Source organism: Tripterygium wilfordii, chromosome 3, assembly GCF_013401445.1.
Source record: "Tripterygium wilfordii isolate XIE 37 chromosome 3, ASM1340144v1, whole genome shotgun sequence".
Lineage (NCBI taxonomy): Eukaryota > Viridiplantae > Streptophyta > Magnoliopsida > Celastrales > Celastraceae > Tripterygium > Tripterygium wilfordii.
The window spans coordinates 718,700-737,910 of record NC_052234.1 but is presented as its reverse complement, the minus strand read 5'-3'; the positions used below and the strand labels follow the sequence as shown (position 1 = coordinate 737,910).

Genomic DNA, 19,211 nt, shown 5'->3' with positions numbered 1-19,211 from the left:
AATTAAGAGAGATTTAAATAAGATTGAAACCTAATAATATGATATATGTGAGGAGATGGTGATTTTCCAACTCTGTCAAAATGAAACTTCTGGTACCAAATTGTTTGGATTTGGAAGGTTTGAGTTCAATTTCACTGTGAACAATGACCATGCGATGGCCTTTCCCCAACTTACCCTATCTTTGGATGAGAAACTTCTATGTGTATGGGCCTGAGTTTAGGCTTATGTCGGATGTGCAAAGAGCAAGCTTATATGGTGTCATTCTCGATTACTGAAAAAATAGTGTCTTTTCAACTCTCTCAAAATGGAATCTATTCAAAATATATGTCATGGTTCCTTAGGTAACATGTATCTAAATTGGAGCTTTTTAGATACTTTTAAGTCTTTATCAACCATGTTGATGATACTAATTAGGTGTCGAAAATTTATATCCATTTTTCGGGATGTTATGCATGGATGAGATAACCATGACGGAAAGTCCTCTCTCACCCTCCCTAAAAAAAAACTATCATCTCATCTTCAAAAACCGATTGGGGAAGGGGAGAGATCTGACTCTTCTCCTCATCCCCACCCGTTCCTCCTCCTCCCATGGGTTTTGATTTGTCCTTTCTTAATCTAGATCTATTTAAAATTTTTATATTGTCGTGTTGAATAAGGATTTTGCAGGTTTCTCTTCTCCGACTATAGATCTCACCCTTCTGTCGTGGATCTTTGATCATCGACGTATTCTAGTGTACTTCAATAACATATATGTGGTTTTCTAGTAATGAAAATTTCAGATCTGAGAGAGATCGACCTCTCTTATTGAAGGGGAAGCCAAGATCCTTGTTGTATATCCAAATTGTAATATGCATGTTGGTTTTTTTGTTCAGTCTTTGTTATTCGATGTAGATCGGTGGAGTACGGAATTATTCGATGGTCATTCGACGATGTCTGGTGTAATACGGTGTCGTCCAATAATGTCCGGCGATGGGCATCTTTGTGTTAGTTTTTTGAGACTATTTCACTTTTGCAAAAAAAAAAAGATACTCCTGGATGACTGATAGCGAAGTAGCACCATGAGGAAATGGTGAAAAGAACCCCCATTGAATTTGTCTAACCCATGGAAAATAAGTGTCCATTCAACCACACAAATAATATAAAACGATTAGTAACAATCTTGGAGAGTGGCGTATGTGTACATGGAGTTTAAAAAAGAAAAAAGGGTTGTCAATAGAAGTTTTGTTATTATGGCAGTCAAAAGTTGGTCAAAAAAACCAAAAAAAAGTTGCATCCCCAACAGAAAAGTTGACTTTATAAGATATTATTTAAATTTTAAGCACATTGCATATTCATCATGATAGAATAAAAAAACGAGTATGGACAGGAGAACAACTTTAATACTTGAAGTGCTCTCTTATTCCACAATTATTTTAAGTTAATGGTCCATTAACTCACCAAAAAATATATATTAGTATTAGTAATATCATTAGTTCTTATCCAACTCTCATTATAATATAACTTTGCAATTTTCACAAGTTATTGGATATCCCATGAGATTATATTATATTATATTGGCATATGTAGAGATTTTACCATAATATTATAATATTTGTGTAAAAATTGAAATTTAATATTAACCCTGAAGAAAACTATTAGTGAGTGGATAATCTATCATGAATGGGTTATATTCAATCCAATAAATTTTGTTTACAATGACATGAGGCTTTATATGATACTTTTTTTTTTTAGTAATCGAAAACGATACCATACAAGTTTGTCATTTAGATATCCTATATGGGTCTACACTCGGCCACTCGAGCCGTCAAGCTATGATACCCTCTTCATTAATCTGTATGATTTTGAGGGTCGAATCCTTCGACACACTATGATAATTAATAGTACAGTTAGTATTATTCAAGAAAAATCCTTGTTTTCTTACATTATTATCTGATTAAAGAATGCTCATATCCGCCCCATTGACCACATCCACATGGAACTGTGTTCTATGGGCCGTATGGGCTCACAGGCTGGGCCTGCATGATCCATTTTGACTGATTGGACGGGCTTAACAACGTGTCCACTGTCCAATGCAGGCCTAACCTGTGAGCCTATGGGGCCCATGGACTCGCTTCCTGGTGGGCCGGAAGGCCCCCCTGTCTTAGCCTCAGACTATCCGCACGCGTCTAGTGGGGTCATGGTTTTGGAATATTGAGGCCTTCATTGATTATTATAATCTATGCATTTTTTGTCATAATTGGTTGGCCCTCACCAACTCTTCTTAGCCGTTGACAAAATATTGCTAAATTTTAAATGGTTATTAATTTAAGAAAATGAAATTGATTGTTGAATATACACATTTAGTTAGAAAGTTCCATACCAATTAATTAGGAGAAAAGAAAATATTTAAGTTGAAGGAAATTAAGATATTAATATATGGATGAGCCATAATTTTTTGCAATATCTCTGTGAACACATATTGAGGTTTTGTCTAACTTATCTTGTCATCAGAGAAAATTATTTTGAGGACGGTATAAGTTTAAACTTATATCTAATTTTTAAATTATAAACTTGTTTAGTGTCATTTTTTATTATAATTTGAATGGATAAGGAGTAAGAGTATATCGAAGATTAACGGACAATAAAATATCTAGGTGAATGCTCTTGCCAAATGGGTTGCTGCCTTGAGATTCTCATGCCGTATTCCCAATCATTTGCTTTCGTTTTTGTAAAATATTGATTAGATAACAGCCATGATCATTCGTATTATTATTACCACGTATCGTGGTATGGTTTGTAGTATTTATTTATTTATGTGGAATAAAAAAACATGGGATTTTAATATTTTATGACACAATATCGAAATTAATGAATTTTTTTTTCGTCAGAAACCTTAAAAAGTCAATAGTCTCGAAAAACTAAAAAAGCATTCATGGCCTCTCCAGTCTAAAGAACTGTCCACCTTTTCGCTTGAAGGGTCCAAGGATTCCATTATTTGCGTGTAGACACAGCCTTTTGGTTCCGAATCCACAATCAAATCAAACCACACTCTTTTCTGATCCAGTTCACTAGAGGTAGAGGACCTTCTGCATCGAATGGCTAATTGTGTTAGCTTCACTTCATCGCGGGACCAGTGCTTCAGATACTCCTTTGCCAGCGCCGGCCTCAAATCCTGCACCACCGATCTTGGCGACGGCACGATCATGCACTGCTGGGTCCCAAAGCGGCACATCGAGACTAAGCCTACCGTGGTTCTGATTCACGGGATCGGTGCCAACGCAATGTGGCAATGGGACTACTTCCTCTCCCCAATCAAGACGCGCTTCAACGTCTACGTCCCGGACCTTCTCTTCTTCGGCGAATCCTACACGACCCGACCCGAGAGGTCCGAATCTTTCCAGGCACAGTGCGTGATGGGCCTTATGGGTGCCCACAACGTGACCCATATGGACCTGGTGGGGATTAGCTACGGCGGGTTTGTGGCCTACAGTATGGCTGCGCAGTACAAGGACCGCGTGGGTCGCGTGGTGTTGTGCTGTGCTGGGGTTAGTTTAGAGGAGAAGGACATGGATGAAGGGTTGTTTACGGTTAAGAGTGTGGATGAGGCAGTGGAGATGTTGTTGCCGCAGAGGCCGGAGAAGGTACGGGCGCTGCTGCGGATGACTTTCTATAAGCCGCCCAAGAACGTACCCAATTGTTTTCTCAACGATTTTATCGATGTAAGAACAAAACCCATTAATACTTTTTTGACATATGATTTGTTTAGTTTGATTGACTGTATATATGGTTCAAGCTTCCTTCTTTTGCAATATTTTATGCAATAATTAGGACTCATAAATGTGATTGCTTGTGGATGTGGTTTATCTTTATTACCAGAGCTATATAAATTGGTTAAGCTGAACTTTCTATGCTGTGCATACTGTAGAAATGGTAAATTTGAAATGGAGTGGATTGAAAATAAACAGAGGCAGACACTGTCATCAATGTAAGGAGGGAAGGGTTTAAAGGATTGCAAAAGGGGATCTATTTGAATCTTTCATGTAGCCAAAACTAAAGGTTTTTCTAGATAGAGTCATGTATTGCTCATGTTGAGAGTTAGAAAGGACTGCTCGTATTCTCAATTCTAGAAATCCCTGCTTGTTGACAGCATGCTTCTAAACTTGTTAGGTTCTGGATGAACTGAAGTTCTTGAGTGTCTCATGATTTTATATCTCTAAAGACGAGGCATGTTACTATGGTCAATTGTCCAAACGGCAGCTGTTAGATGTTTTACGCATTTGTGACATCTTTCTCTCTATTGTCTTAAGTTAGTCTTTCATTAATGGTTGCGACTTGCGACAGAAGGGATTTTCATCCTCCCTTTCGTGTTGTAGCCAACTCCTGCTGCTTCTAGATAGTTTTGTTGCATATCCTGCTAGTAAATGGTAAAACTATCTTCGGGATGTCAAAGTTCTGCTGGGAAGATGTCGTATAGGTACTTTTCTTGTCATTATACATAATATCATCTATTGCTGTGCAGGTATTCTTGAGTAGGATTGAGAATAGGTAGATGAACTTGCTCCTGTCAGTAATCAAACTACGCTCTGATACCGATTCGAGATATTCTGACAAATTAATTGGGAAAAAGGGAATGTCTTTGTGAAATTGATAATAAAACCATGCATGATACGGAGACAAAAAAAGGAAAGGAATAAGCTACCTGGAAAGTAGAAGATATAAAAAAACCAATGGAGCTAGGAATGCAAATGTGTTTTGATTAGAAAAGGGATATGAATGGAGACATATCTTGGTCCACGATAGGAGGCAATATTCATTAGCATCTCCATTCAATAAGGCGTCGGAATCCCAAAAGGTGGGATCAACCTGCTCTGTTTTGGCTGATTGCCGGTCCATGAATAAAGGAGGTTGGTTACATAAAGTTGGAGAAACCATACTTTGAGATTGCTGTGACCTATAGAAAATGAGTGTAGCATTTTTGATGACTTTGAAATACTAAAAATAGGTGGAGATCTGGAGATTTAAAAATTCCATAATAGGACGTAATTAGTAAAGACTTGGAAGATTCATGAATCATCTTGAAAGAGATGGAATTTGGATACCTAATGAGAATACTGAAGGGTTTAACTCTTTTAAATTTATCTCCTCATTCTCTGCCTCTCTGGCATCATCTTGCTGACTTTCGTGTATTGTGTTGAGCTTAGAATGACTTAAAGCTTCCGCATTATGGCTTCCTTAGGAATGAAGTGGTTTTCCCATTTGGACTGCAACCTGGGCATGTAGTTTAGAGAATGTAAAGAAGTCTGCTCGAGGTTGGCTGCTTGAAGCATGTTGCATTGCTTCTGCTTCTTGGATGCTAATAGAAATTTGCTTATACATTACATGTAAAAAAAAAAACAACTTAACTAAAAAAATGATGAAAGAAAGGGAGAAGCAAAGAAACAGAGAGGAGAGCGTCTTATGTTTACATGCTAACAAGAAAAAAAAGAAGCATTTGTGATGGGAAATAATTTCTCTTCTATGTGGTGCCCTTTAATCTTTGGTTTCAAATGAATTAGGATGTTATTGGGCTGTTGTTTTTTGTTGCCTGGGCAGGTGATGTGTATGGAATATATTCAAGAGAGGAAAGAATTAATCCATGCCTTGCACAAAGACAGAAAGTTGTCCGATCTACCAAAAATAACCCAGGTATTGTAATTAGCATCATTTGATGTACTTTTAATTTATCTTCTTCCTTCTCTCTCGTTGTGGTTAAAAATCTCGAGCATTGCCTAATGCCTGGTTTTTCTTGATGCAGCCTACTTTTTTAATTTGGGGAGAATACGATCAGGTTTTCCCTTTGGAATTAGCACACAGATTAAAAAGGTTAGTCTGAAGATTTGAAAAGCTTAGTGCCAATTTGTAGTTCTTATTTCTTTTCTGTCAGAAGAGACCATTTAATGTTTGGATAAGCTGAAGAAGAAGATGCAAAGCCTTCCTGTGTGCCCCTCCATTCCTTCTGCTATCTGTTTCTGATACGTTGGAATTCATTTTGTTCCGCGTAGTTAGAACCAGAACTGAGTTGTGATATTTCGCTTTGGTACCTCTGCAGGCATATTGGTGATAATGCACAAGTAGTCATCATAAAGAACGCTGGGCATGCAATAAATGCAGAGAAGCCTAAAGAAATGTTGAAGCACATCAAGTCTTTCCTCTTTGATAAACTCACTTCCCCCAAGCAAGAAAACCATCCGAACAACAATAACAAGAACCTCAGCAATGGCCACAAGGTGGATTGAAATGCAGTGGAAAGGAAAAAATGGAAAAGTAGAATACAGAAGTTGCTGATATAGTGGAGTTAAGTCTGTGTATATCTGGGTGTAGTTGCGTCGTTGTAAGTCGTAGAGTCTAGCATTGTCTTGCTTCTTCATCCTTGAATGGCAGATAATGGTTAAGGTATCGAGTACTATTTATGTATGTATACTGTAACTTTGATATGCGATTGTGAACGTAATCCCATTGGGTTATATGTGTCTTTTAGTCCTACTCGTACCTTTCTTGTTCAGTTTATCTACAGAGCTTCCTAACAAAACTTGGTTTAAGATGTGCTATTTGGACAATGCATGGTCTGAAGATGTCAAAGACTATATCAGTATATCCCATGGATTGATATAACTCAACGAGTGATATATAAACAAAGTCCTAACGCATCTCCCATCGGCCGGGTGGAGTCGGGGAATCCTGAACCGAATCCACCGAAGCATACCAATCACACTTGAGCTTCCTCAAGTCAAGTTTACTGTTCACCTTTGGAATCAAAATTAGCGGGAGAGTACACGCAACAAGTGTTGGCCGGAGGAAAGAGGGAAGGCCCAGGCCAATGACTGATGGACACGTGTATATGGAGAGCAAAGGTGGGACGATGACGTGTCACAGACCGGTGAGGAGTTGCTTGTGAAAGAGGAGGTTGGGGTGTCCAAAGAGGAGGAAAGTTGATGGGCCGGGCTGGAACAGGCTGGCCCAGTCAAGGCCCAAGTGGGGAGATGGCTTGATTGAGGTGCATGTGAGTAAGGTAAAAAAATAGTTATGATCGCACAACATACTTTATAAAATATTTACATGACGGAACCTTAATGTGAATTGGATTTCTGACACGCTAATATAATCCAGGTTAGGACAGTGAGAAGTAAATTGAACAAAAATTTTGTATTTTGGAATTGTACCCAATTTTAAACTGGACAAAAATTATGTTAGATCTAAATTTCGGACATATAATTTATTATCAAAACTTGATTTAATCCGAATCGAATAGAGTTTTATCACCCTACATGTGAGACATGTAAGGGAGGAGGAGGGGTGGGTTGGGTAAGTGATGCAGCCGCGCCGCCGTCAAGGAGGAGGTGAGGGGTGGTAGAGAGAGACAAAAATTGTGGGCTTGAAATTAAACTTATGACCGTCAGATTATTTTGAAAAATATCGGACAGTGATAACAATTCGTTGCAATGATTCGTCGATCAGTTAAAAAGATCGACGGTGGAGAGCCAGGTCTCGTACTCTACAGCTAGGGCCTTCTAGAACAGCGAATCGTATCCAACTATTCACCAGATTTTCTTCTTCTCCAGTAGGAAACATCTCCCTGTTCTTTCCTGCTCGTGCGCCTCTCTCTGATTTCCCTCTCCCGCTTTTGAGAGAGAGAGAGCGAAGCGACATAGCATCGACAACGAACAGGTAGGTTTTGTTGCCTTGTACTCTAAATACCCTAACTTGGCATTAAAGACACTCCGGCTCAATCTTCTCTCTGGTTCATGTGTATTTACTTACGTTTTCTCGATTGATTGCCCGCTAGGTATCGGTCTTAGGCCATTGAAACTGTGCAGAACTACCTGAAAACCAATATCTGTTCAGTTCGCCTTTTTTTGGTATAATTGGCTTCTGATTAATTACTTTCTGGGTTCAAAAACATTGATTTTAGGGTTTTTGAATCAATAGAAAGGCTTTGTAATGATTAAGCATGTGGCTTTCAGGAACCTCTAAGTGAGGAAAAGTAAATAACGATCAGGCTAGTAGCTTAGTCGCCCCATTTGAATTGTGAATCAAACCACTGATTGAGTTTATATTGGATTTTCAATATGGATGCTTTTTTGTTTCGAATGAACAAGATAGGCTTTTACTGTGCTGCAAAATCCATTACTTTCTGAAATAGATTATAGATAGATAGTAGTAGTTCACAGGTTGTCTACTAAACGTGGAAAAGTGTAGTCGCCAGTTCTATACCAATTCTTGGAGTTCGGGATTTGGGATTCAAGGCTTGCGTTCCATGAAGTCAGAGAAGCGAATCTAACCCTTTATATCATGCCTCTGGCTATTCTTTTGAGCATTCCCAGCATTGATTGGGTTCAAATGCTATCAGAAAGGACTTCTTGACATCATATGCATGCCTTCATAATGCATTTGAATGCAAATGGGTTTTTCAGGATCTTTTTCTCTTACTATTATAGTGTGCATTTTAATTATATGTTTTATTCTAATTGGCGAGGAACTTACTTTTCAGTCCACGGAAGGCCATCAGCTGTGAATTTGTATACTGAAAATTTATTGGATGGCCATTATCCCTTGTGGAAACACGTCAGTAGCTCAATGGGGTATTTGTCCTCAATTTATGCTGAGATCCTGTCTTGCCAACAGGATAGCGATGCCCCTGAACTGGTAAGCATTTATTCACAGTACTTTAGAGCATAGAGTTGGGTGCAGGCATTAGTTTCATATCTTTTATTATTTGTGTTGATTTGTCCTAGAGATATTATAGTTTGATGGTTTGGCTACTGTCGGTTATCTGTTGAAGGCTGTATGTTCTGCTGCGTGCCTCAACACTCAACAGACTAGAAGTTGTAATCATTTGTTACTCTTTTGAATTGAGTGCACATCTAGTTGACTAGACCTAAGAGTTACCCTTCCGTAACTTGCACTATATGGTCATTGCTTCATGTGCATGATGCTGAACATCAAATACGTACTTTTCTACTTTCAACTTGGAGGAGAGGTGAGATTCTTTCCTTAGATTTTTAGAACAATATTTTTACATTTTCAAATATATTTTTAAACTTTTTCTCCCAAATATATTTAGGAAATTTTGTTTTGAGCAGCCATTTAGAGTTTATGAATTATGAGCTTGAGTAATCTAAAAGAAAGTGTTAACGAGCAAGACAGGAGTCCTGAATGAGTGATAGGTTTTTTCTTTTTGTCACAAATGCGACATGGAAGGCACATTTTACAGTTGGGCATAATTTTAAGTTGTGTGACATTACATGGAGCTGCATAACTGACACAGGTGCATGGTGGCTGGAGATGATGTGGTTTATTTTTAAATAGTGACCTTGCTTGTGATTGGTTCATTATTAATTTTTGTGTTATATTGCATCCCTGGGTGCATTGAACTTTTATCTTTTTGAAAATCATCAATTGCTGCAATATATGCCAGCAAAAACTCAAATTGCTGAATATAATTATGAATAGAGAAGTGTATATTTCTGAATCTGCAGTATTTCCAACAAAATGAGCTTTTTGGGGGCGTCGGGTTCAAGCTTGTTTTCACGTGACTCCTTTCCAGTGTTATCTTTTATTGGGTCATCTCGATCTTCTCATCAGCAGAGAGGATCACGATTTATTGTTCGAGCTGATGCGGTAAGTTAGAAACTTATTTTCCCTTCTGTGTTGACGGTTTTTACGAAAGTGTTTGAATAAATTTCTTGTTTAACTCCTTAATTGTTTTCCATTTCACTTGAGTACCGATAATTTCTCATCTGCAGGATTTCTACTCTGTCCTTGGTGTATCAAAAAATGCAAGCAAACCTGAAATTAAAAGTGGTAGGGACTCTCACTATCATTGTTTTGTTTGGATGGTTTTATTGTGATCTGAAGTTGTTTTACATTTACATTTCATATTTGCCACTTTCGTTGATCATTTTGGGGGGGGAAGAGAAACTGGTTGAGGTAAAATTATTTTTGATGGGTGGTTGAGGTAAGGTTCTTGATCATTAAACGTTCAGCAATTCCTTCCCTTCCAACTAAGGGAATGAACTACAAGATCTTCCTGCTTGATCCATTATTGCCAGGATTTTCCAAGCTCTATTTTCTGAGCACAATTCTACACCTATAATCCAATTGATACCAATTAGACTCAAGATAACTCCCTGGACTTTGCTGGTCCTATCACAATGCAGTATATGACTGAGTGACTGACAGATTCTTCTGCTATTTTGCATGGAGGGCACTCCTCTTGAGTTGCCAATGATTGAAATTTTTCTACAGGTTCTTTTTTTTGGAGGGACTTTAACTTTCCAAATGCAGCTTTGCCTATAGAAGAGTGAGTTTCCTAGATGGTGATTAGCTTCCATAATAACCTCATTGTGATAGGATCTAATAGACTATCGGCCATCTGTTGAAAGTTTCCATGGTATTTTGTTCTCTATGTTTAAATTTATGACCTGATCACATACCATGATACAACCCTCCAAAAATTGAGAAAAGAGTCCACCTTCCAATCTTGAGCATCCCTATTGAAAGTTGAAACATGTATTCAAGGTTGAACTGGAATTTTAGTAAATAGGAACTTACTGATGCTTGCTTCTTTTGCTTCAAGCAATTCTGAACAGAGTTGGGAATTGCACCTTAAGAGTGTGGGTGCCTGTCCATTCATCATTTTGCAAGCTGAGTTATCACCTCTTCCCACCTCAAAAGAAGTAAATTTCTTCCAATCACCTCAGCCTTTTTCCTTCTCTGACAAGATATCCATCCTCCGTCACTTGGCTAGTACTAGTCTTTTGACTGAAGGTTTTGCTTAGTGTTACTAAATTTCCACAACCATTTCCTCGAAAGGGCTTTGTTGAGGCTGGAAAGATTTAGGTGGTCTCCGAATAATCTTTAGGAAATTTCTGTACATCTCATTAAAGCAAATGGAATTTTCTGCTTGCTTTTGTCTCCCCACAAAAAATTCCTCTGTATACCTTCACTCCTGTCAGCAACCAAACTAGGAAGGGGGAAGATAGACGCAATGAACTGGGAGACTTCTGAGCATCCTGTTACAGTTTTTCTAATTAATTTTATAGCACTTCTTTAATCCTTGTCATTTCGCTTGAATTTGACTTCTCCATTTCCTGTTTCGATCCTGTTAATGATTTTATTGGATCCCTTGTGTACTTGTTATTTCAGCTTATCGGAAACTAGCAAGGAGTTACCATCCAGATGTCAATAAGTAAGTTCCTATCAGATATGCATGATTTTTCTCTCTTAATCTTTCTTGGCATGTTAACTTTATCCTGTGGCAACTGCCAACATCGGGGAATAGCATCTGGGATGTTTAACAACTTTGCCATCTTTTTTAGGATTATTCTGAGTGTTTTATCGTAGATAGTTGATTGATATTATATTATGCAGCCAAGGCGGCAAAGGATCTCAAAAGTTCACATGTTTTCCCCTGTGCCACTTATTCGCCTAGACAAAAAGAAACGTGACAACAGGGAAAACAACAGCCAGCCTTATAGGCCCTTAGCAGCCAAAGAACAGACAAGCTGCAAGGCTCATTCCAGCCAATAAAATAAAATGTATTTTGGTTTACTATAGAACTAAGAGGTTTCGATTTCTTTACTGGGCATTGGGAAGAAATGTTTTTGTTCTTTTTTTGGTAAGGAATCGTGAAATTTCTCTTACAATGGTACGATGAAGTTACGGCTAAGGGAGTTAGCAAAATGATGGGGTCAATGTAAAAGTTACTAGATTCTTGGGATAGTATCACATGATTGTGGTTGATTTATTATTTCCAATCCTCTTAAATGATGAAGATTTGTTTTCTTCCATTTTCTTCCTAAGACTATCTGGTTGGGGATATCTCGATAAAGCTTGGTGAAAATAAGAAGGCTTGGAATGGTTATGCCTTGCTTAAGCATGTGGAGTTGGCCACAAAATCCAACTGTCCGTCAATTTTGAACATGGCATAGCATTCTGTCCAAGTTGATAATCTTTACGGGAAGGTTACATTTGAAAAAATTACTAGGTCGGTACTGTTGGTAAGAAGAGGGAGATTAGTCCTATTTTGTGGTCGAAATTTTCTGGTCTGTCGCATGGAAGGGATGAAACTTAGGACAACAATCATACATTCTATGGTCAGATGTTTTATTTCTGATGTTGTTTCATTCCAAAGATGGACCATGCATTGCATATGTCTATTTTTACAGTCCATTGGTCATTTAGATTTTTATGGACAAGATTGCTTGTTTTTCATCGTCTTTGTTGGAATTGTCCCATTTCTGCAGAGATCCTGGTGCAGAAGAGAAGTTCAAGGAAATCAGTAATGCATATGAGGTAGATGATCTCTTTGATGGCTATTCTCATCGTAACCTTTGCTTGTGCTGGCCATTTTGGGGATTTTTGCTATAGTAATTCGTTTTTAAAAACTGAAAATGTGTTATGTCAGGTTTTGTCTGATGATGAGAAACGATCTTTGTATGACAAGTATGGAGAGGCTGGACTTAAGGGGGCTGGCATGGGCATGGGGGTAAGCGAACCCGCATTGATGTCAATTTATTGATATTCTCAACATCTTCTATCCTCTTATTGCTTGTGATCTTTTTACCAAGCAGGATTTCAGCAATCCTTTTGATTTGTTTGAGTCTTTGTTTGAGGGCATGGGAGGTATGGGTGGCATGGGAGGCATGGGCGGTAGAGGTTCCAGGAGCAGAGCAGTTGATGGCCAAGATGAATATTACAGCCTTGTTTTAAATTTCAAGGAAGCAGTTTTTGGAGTAGAAAAAGAGATTGAAATAACTCGACTCGAGAGCTGTGGTACTTGCAATGGTTCTGGTGCAAAACCAGGGACAAAGCCATCTACATGCAGTACATGTGGTGGGCAAGGCCAGGTTGTCTCATCGGCAAGAACTCCGTTAGGTGTCTTCCAGCAAGTAATGACATGCTCCTCATGTGGTGGGACAGGGGAGATTTCTACGCCATGCAACACTTGTTCCGGAGATGGACGGGTGAGAAGGACAAAGCGTATTAGTCTGAAGGTGCCAGCCGGTGTGGACTCTGGTAGCCGTTTAAGAGTCCGATCTGAAGGTAATGCTGGAAAGAAAGGAGGGTCTCCTGGTGACCTGTTTGTGGTTATTGAAGTGATCCCAGACCCAGTCCTAAAACGTGATGACACGAACATATTATACACCTGCAAGGTATCATATGTAGATGCAATCTTGGGGACAACAGTCAAAGTGCCAACAGTTGATGGAATAGTTGATTTGAAGATCCCGGCTGGAACCCAGCCAAATACCACACTTGTAATGGCGAAGAAAGGTGTTCCGGTGCTGAATAAAAGCAACATGAGAGGTGATCAGTTAGTTCGGGTCCAGGTTGAAATTCCTAAGAGATTGAGCAACGAAGAGCGAAAAATCATTGAGGAGCTTGCGGATCTCAGCAAGGGCAAGACAGCTACCAGTATGAGATAGTTGCCTGGACGTCATTGAGTATCCATATATTGTATATTATTTAGCTCCATCAACCATTTTCTTCTTTTCACGGGTGTTGAAGGAGAATGTAGCAATCCGTGCTTGCTTGAATTGCAGGATGGGTAGGCGTTGCTACGAGCACTGGTAGGTTAAACCAAAAAAAATCATGTTTTGTTATAATTTTGTCGCGGATTTTGAATTTATTTGAGAAGGGATGTGAAAACAGAAGGTAAAAATAGGAAAACTGGAGGTATGCCCCACTTTGATTTTGCTTTGGCTTGGAACCCTACACTTCACTGATTAATTATTCTTTCAAGTTGAACTGTTATTTGAGCTCAAATGTATTTTGCTTTATACCTCTTTGATCTTTTATGAGTAGTGATTAGTGAAGTCTAGTTCAAGCATTGTTCTTTTTTTCTTTTATAATTGAGGATGGTAAGGGTTCCTCTTTTTTTTTTGGGAGGAGAGGAGACTATATCCACAATTGCGGGGAGTTGAAGATTTCATTACAATTGCGGTCAAAATAACCGTAGGTCAAACTTTAGCTATGGTTTTGAAAGCACGGTTGAAAATTTCATTACAATTGTGTTCAAAATATTTTTATCAACTGTCACATAATTTGTGGATTAAATCTTTGCGATACTTTCATATTCAGTGGACATCCAATCGTGAAAAAAGTTTTTATCAGCGGTTTTTTAAATATATTCTCGTTGTTTATGGTTTAGAAATTTAACCTAAACAATTTTTTTTTAAAAAAAGAAAGAAATCTTGAATAGTTTTGAAGCACCTTTTCACCTACCAAATCTTCTCTACATTAACTAACCTGTGTAGTGGAGGGAAGAGATGAGGCTGGAACTATAAGAAATGGGGTGGTCTTTGGTTCGATGGGAGGATTGTTAGGTGCAAACTAAAATCCCACATCGGCTAAACATGAAAAAGATCATTGGTTTATAAGTGTGACCAATATCTTAATTGGTATGAGATTTTTTGGATATAAACTAAAGAGCAAATCCGTGCGGGCTTAAGTTTAAAGCGGAGAATAACATATCATTGTGGAGATACGTGGAGTCTCTAGTCCCAACTTTCTTCAAGACTGTCTCTAGAAATTAATGATGTGACCTCTCTACAATTGCACCTCACAAATCTACCATAAACCACATGTTCCCCACTCTCAAATACTCCATATTTTTCAGATGATTAGCTTTTACATGATTTATGGAGGTGTAGATTGTAGAATATGCTCTTCAGCATCCTTTCTCACTCTTGCTTTTGCAGGTATTATCATATTTTCAATTCCCAATTGATAAAGGAATCTTTTTTTTGTCTTTATCTTCACTTTCCAAATCCTTTAGATCCACACAAACATCATGTGGTCATAAATTGGATTTTGTGCTTTATAATTTTCTAGAATCTACCACTCAAGTATGATGGTGAAGAAAAATCAGATAATTTATTTTTTAAAAAAACATCTTTAAAAATGAAAAATAAGAATATTGTTAATTGTACCTTAGATTCAATACAAAACATAAAGTCTCACATTGAATAACCGAGAAAGTAAACATAATTAATAAGAGAGAATACACTAATAGGTAATTATGATGGATTAGGATATGAATCCAACCCTCGGGCGCAAGAGAGTAAAGAAAGAGTAGAGAAAGAGGGGGAGGTATGGATTTTCGATTTGTATCCAACGCAATGCGCGATAGATGACACCAACACTGTTTTTTACATTATAATTTATATTTATTTATATGGACATGATAATTTGTAATTTACTTGAAGTTGTTGGAAATAATTTTTTTTTAAAAAAAGGCAGTCTCTCTCTTGTCAATTGTCATGGGCTCCATCAGTCTCAACTTTGTTTCCCACTTAGAATAACAACAATGGGAAGAAACCTTTTGTTTTTTCCTTCTTTCTTCTTCTGGTTCTTACTCAATAATTGTGTGACGTGGGAGAGGGAGACACCAACGGTGCTTGGCTCCTCTCCCAACCGTGGATCCCACAGTATGGTCAAAGCCACAGTGTCCATGTGGTATGACCTGACTCGCTATCAATGGGGACAAAATTATGGGCCCACATGGTATAATGTACATGACCTAGTGGGCCACCATATCAGCCCCCAACATCTCCTATAATTGGACCAAATATTTGGGTTTTAAGATTGTGTCTACTTGCTTTAAAACATCTAGTAAATCATAGGATTGTATATGAATTCTCAAGTGCGGACGTCTGTAATATGTTATGTCACAAAAACATCATATATCTATAATATATAAAGTTATAGACGTCCGTAATATGTTATCACATAGAAACATTGAATGTCTATAATATATAAGATTACAGACGTCTGCATGTGAGCAATCCTGATATACACATACAAAGTTGCGACTCGATGAATCTTTAATCAGGTTACTTATTTATTACAATTTGAAATCAATCAAGTAGTGATGATCAATTCCCAAAGTGAAGAACCTCTTGAAACAACCTATTAAAATCATTGTAAGAAGATCCACCAACACTAGTTGCTTCTTCTGCTTTCTTCTTCCACTCCACTGCCCTTCTCTTCATTTTCTTCCCATTCTCACTCTCCAACACTTCCTTCACAAGCCTAGTCAGTTGCTCCCTCTTCACATCCTGATCCAGCTCCACCCCAATCCCCCAAACCGTGCAAGAAAACCGCGCATTCGTCGTCTGCTCCGCGAACAGAGGATAACAAATCACAGGCACGCCAGCACAAATAGTCTCCAATGTCGAATTCCACCCACTGTGAGAAAGATAAACACCAACTGATTTGTGGGCCAGAACTTGCTCTTGCGGACACCATGGAGCCAACAACCCTCTATCCTTAATCACCTCGTAGTATTCTTCGGTTAAAGTAGCCGAATTCGCCTTCACAATGTCAGGCCTAACCACCCACAAAAATGGATAATTACTATCAGCAAGTCCCCAAGCAAACTCCCTGAAGTGTTGTTCGGACAGTACTGCTATGCTACCGTAATTGACATAAACAACCGAGTTGGGTTTCTGTTTATCTAGCCATTCGAGACATTTAGTGTCTTGTTTCCACAAACTAGGGTTCAGTGTCTTTGCTTGGCTCTGTGAGAGGCTTTTCTCTAGTAATGTTAGAGGTCCAATGTTGTAGATGTTGGGGTATATGGTCTTAACTACTTCCATGGCTTCGTGTTCGAATTCCTCGAAGGTGTTGACCATCATTGCCGGACATGAGAGACAGTCGATTGTCTCGTCTTTTAAACAATTCCAAAGGATTTCGTTAGGGTTGGTGGATCTGCAAGGCATTGGCAAGTCGCGTAGTCTGAAATCTTTGACGCCTGGTATCCAGTCGATTGGAGTATCTAGAGTGCCATCGGTGTTGAAATTTTCATCTGCAAGAAAGTAGAAACACCCCACCATTCTCAACAAATGCATAGCCTCATTTATGATGGAGATCTTAGCCGCTGATATCCGAGTTATCTCAATTGCTGAATTATACACACAATATTATATTTTATGTGTAGGAGAAATCTTTAATTCTATCTTTCAATTCATAAATAAATGACATTTTTTTCAAAAAAAAGGGAGAAATTATGTCTTGACTTCAGAAAATCAAATTTTGAATTTCTCGGCTAAGAAGATTTATCGTAACTAGCTGAACCATACCAAGGTGACTATGTTACTAAAGACAATGTTAAGACTTTATCCCACATTTGATTGAATTACCCAATCGAGTGGCATATAAGCAAAATTTCAATCCCTCTCACATAACAAACACGTTTTCTAGGCCTAAGAACTAATGACGAAATCGTGCACATCTTTGTCCCAAAATAGACAATATTGGTTTGTAGTGTGTAGGCGGGATTTTGGAACGTGAATGTGTTTGACAAATCTAACAAAAAAGAAACAAAGAAAAAGAAAAGGGGGGAAGCATTACCTTTGCATGGAAAAAGGCCTCTCTTACGAAGTTCCGGGTAATGCAAATATACCAAGAGGCCACAACCAGAGGCAGTCCAAAGAGGAATTCCAAGAATACCAAGCTCTCTAGCAGCCTTAACCCCAAAAATCAAGAACGCATCGGAAATCACACAACTCACCGGAGGCAAATCCGGCGTCGAATTCAGCTTCTTCAGTAACTCCCTGAATGGAACTATCATATCCTTCCTAGCCCTATCACTTAAGGATGCAATATCCTGGGTGGCATCCGGGTCGGACGGTGGCAGCCCGTCGGTAATGGTTTCGAACTTGAAATCCGGCAGGCCCTCGAGGTATTCGGATCCTTTGGACTTAAGATAGCGCTGGCGGTTAAATTCATTGTTAACGAAGGTTATGTGGAAGCCTCTTGAGTGAAGGAGCTTGGCTAGTTGCATGAATGGGTTCACATGGCCCTGTGCAGGGAATGGGAGAAGGACTACATGAGGCTTATTGATCAGAGAACCCATTCTTTCTAAAATGGAAGCAAATTGATGCACTCTAGGTCTTCCAAAGGAGGGGTTTATTTATAGGAATAGATTTTTAATCTCCACAGTTATTTTCAATCCATTTCTTCTTCTTTTTTTTCTCTATAATATAGGAACTCACAGTCACTATCCTTTGAGTACATATTGAGTAAATCCATGAACCCGCACAATAGTTTGCAAACCATGCTTGTCTGGCAAGCACATGGTAATTCCATGTACGGATTCACTAGGAATCAAATCTATGACCTTCTAAGCGAAAAGACTGATTTTAGAACTACTCTATTTTTATTACAAGAATATCTTTTAGTATAATCGAAAAGATTAATGGATTTACTAGGGTGATCCGTTTTGACGTGATCGTTAAGACTAGTGAAATTGCCAGTAGTCCCACATTATTTTGGCCAAATTCTATTGTTTAAGCCTTGGAATTATATTTTGTTGTTTTTAGATATTTTCTTAACTTTTACAATTTCCTTTGTTTCAATTTGCTTGTTTACTAATTAAGTATCCCGTTTCCCATTTATTTAGGATTGTAATCTTCTAAAAAGATTCATTCTAAAATTTATAAAAATATTTTGGGACTCTTTTTTTTTTTTATCTTTCATGGTGGATTACGATTGGTTTCTTATGTTTTAGGCTAAAACGTAAATTTAGACTTGGTATTGCGTTTTCGACTGTGTCAAACTCCCCCCAACCAGTTAGACCAGAGTTAAGATTCCTAGCTACTGTCATCTATTTCTTTTATTAATACTAATAATTTACACCTCAATCATTTCTCCTCACTCTTTTCAAATAGAGTGGGTATTCCAACACAAGGTCCACAATTAACTTAGAAAAGATAGATATGGCCTACATAATTATAATTGCATATATTTGCCCTATATATATATATATGATTTGTAAATCCAATTAAAACATATTTATAATTTTTTAAAATAAAAATAAAATATTTTTAATCTCTTTAAAAAGCAATTGCAGCGGGACCTGCTGTTCCCAGCCACTCAGGCACCATCATGTGGTGATCACTCGCCATGAATGGGAGCAGACAAAATTTATTACAAGTAATGGCTACTTAATTAGTTAATACAATAAATGCATGCGACCAACCTAATCTTTCTCGGACAGCCACCATCAAATGAGATTTTGGTAGAAGCAATCTACACGTGGAAAATATCTTGAGTGGTTTTGAAGCACGTTTTCACCAACCAAATCTCCTTTTATCTTTCAATAATATAATTTAAATATTTTCCACCCGAGAAAAAAAACCAAAACAAAAGAACTTGAATATTTTTTTCAATTACAGAGATGGATACAC

The 19,211-nt window shown here is 38.1% G+C and overlaps 3 protein-coding genes across 4 annotated transcripts; 2 read left to right on the top strand and 1 right to left on the bottom strand.

Annotated features, from left to right (window-relative positions):
- Positions 1-2,922: 2,922 nt before the first annotated feature.
- LOC119995253 (uncharacterized hydrolase YugF) lies at positions 2,923-6,501 on the top strand. The gene is made up of 4 exons (XM_038841706.1): positions 2,923-3,698; positions 5,572-5,664; positions 5,774-5,841; positions 6,068-6,501. Exons 1-4 carry the CDS (start codon positions 3,075-3,077, stop codon positions 6,252-6,254), a joined length of 972 nt encoding a protein of 323 aa, XP_038697634.1. The 5' UTR covers positions 2,923-3,074; the 3' UTR covers positions 6,255-6,501.
- Positions 6,502-7,445: 944 nt separating this feature from the next.
- On the top strand, positions 7,446-13,805 carry LOC119995237 (chaperone protein dnaJ A6, chloroplastic-like). 2 transcript variants are annotated; one of them, XM_038841679.1, is made up of 9 exons: positions 7,446-7,683; positions 7,802-7,874; positions 8,507-8,661; positions 9,495-9,636; positions 9,762-9,819; positions 11,164-11,206; positions 12,264-12,312; positions 12,425-12,505; positions 12,591-13,445. In XM_038841679.1, the coding sequence occupies exons 3-9, from the start codon at positions 8,555-8,557 to the stop codon at positions 13,443-13,445; spliced, it is 1,335 nt and encodes a 444-aa protein (XP_038697607.1). In that variant the 5' UTR covers positions 7,446-7,683; positions 7,802-7,874; positions 8,507-8,554. The 2 variants fall into 2 exon arrangements, with proteins under 2 accessions (XP_038697607.1, XP_038697606.1); XM_038841678.1 differs by lacking the exon at positions 7,802-7,874 and having other exon boundaries at positions 7,448-7,683; positions 12,591-13,805.
- A 1,936-nt stretch (positions 13,806-15,741) lies between these two features.
- LOC119989783 (linamarin synthase 2-like) lies at positions 15,742-17,940 on the bottom strand. The gene is made up of 2 exons (XM_038835482.1): positions 17,374-17,940; positions 15,742-16,828 (listed from the first exon to the last, which is right to left on the bottom strand). The coding sequence occupies exons 1-2, from the start codon at positions 17,876-17,878 to the stop codon at positions 15,897-15,899; spliced, it is 1,437 nt and encodes a 478-aa protein (XP_038691410.1). The 5' UTR covers positions 17,879-17,940; the 3' UTR covers positions 15,742-15,896.
- Between the last annotated feature and the right edge of the window lie 1,271 nt (positions 17,941-19,211).

What these genes read in the sequence shown, in the direction of transcription:
- LOC119995237 (XM_038841678.1), top strand. Translation starts at nt 8,555, where the DNA reads ATGGCCATTATCCCTTGTGGAAACACGTCAGTAGCTCAATGGGGTATT. An exon ending in TACCATCCAGATGTCAATAA is followed by an intron (nt 11,207 to 12,263) that starts GTAAGTTCCTAT and finishes CCATTTCTGCAG; the next exon opens with AGATCCTGGTGCAGAAGAGA. An exon ending in AAATCAGTAATGCATATGAG is followed by an intron (nt 12,313 to 12,424) that starts GTAGATGATCTC and finishes GTGTTATGTCAG; the next exon opens with GTTTTGTCTGATGATGAGAA.
- LOC119995253 (XM_038841706.1), top strand. Translation starts at nt 3,075, where the DNA reads ATGGCTAATTGTGTTAGCTTCACTTCATCGCGGGACCAGTGCTTCAGA. An exon ending in TTCTCAACGATTTTATCGAT is followed by an intron (nt 3,699 to 5,571) that starts GTAAGAACAAAA and finishes TTGCCTGGGCAG; the next exon opens with GTGATGTGTATGGAATATAT. An exon ending in ATCTACCAAAAATAACCCAG is followed by an intron (nt 5,665 to 5,773) that starts GTATTGTAATTA and finishes TTCTTGATGCAG; the next exon opens with CCTACTTTTTTAATTTGGGG.
- LOC119989783 (XM_038835482.1), bottom strand. Translation starts at nt 17,878, where the DNA reads ATGGGTTCTCTGATCAATAAGCCTCATGTAGTCCTTCTCCCATTCCCT. An exon ending in AGGCCTTTTTCCATGCAAAG is followed by an intron (nt 16,829 to 17,373) that starts GTAATGCTTCCC and finishes ACTTTCTTGCAG; the next exon opens with ATGAAAATTTCAACACCGAT.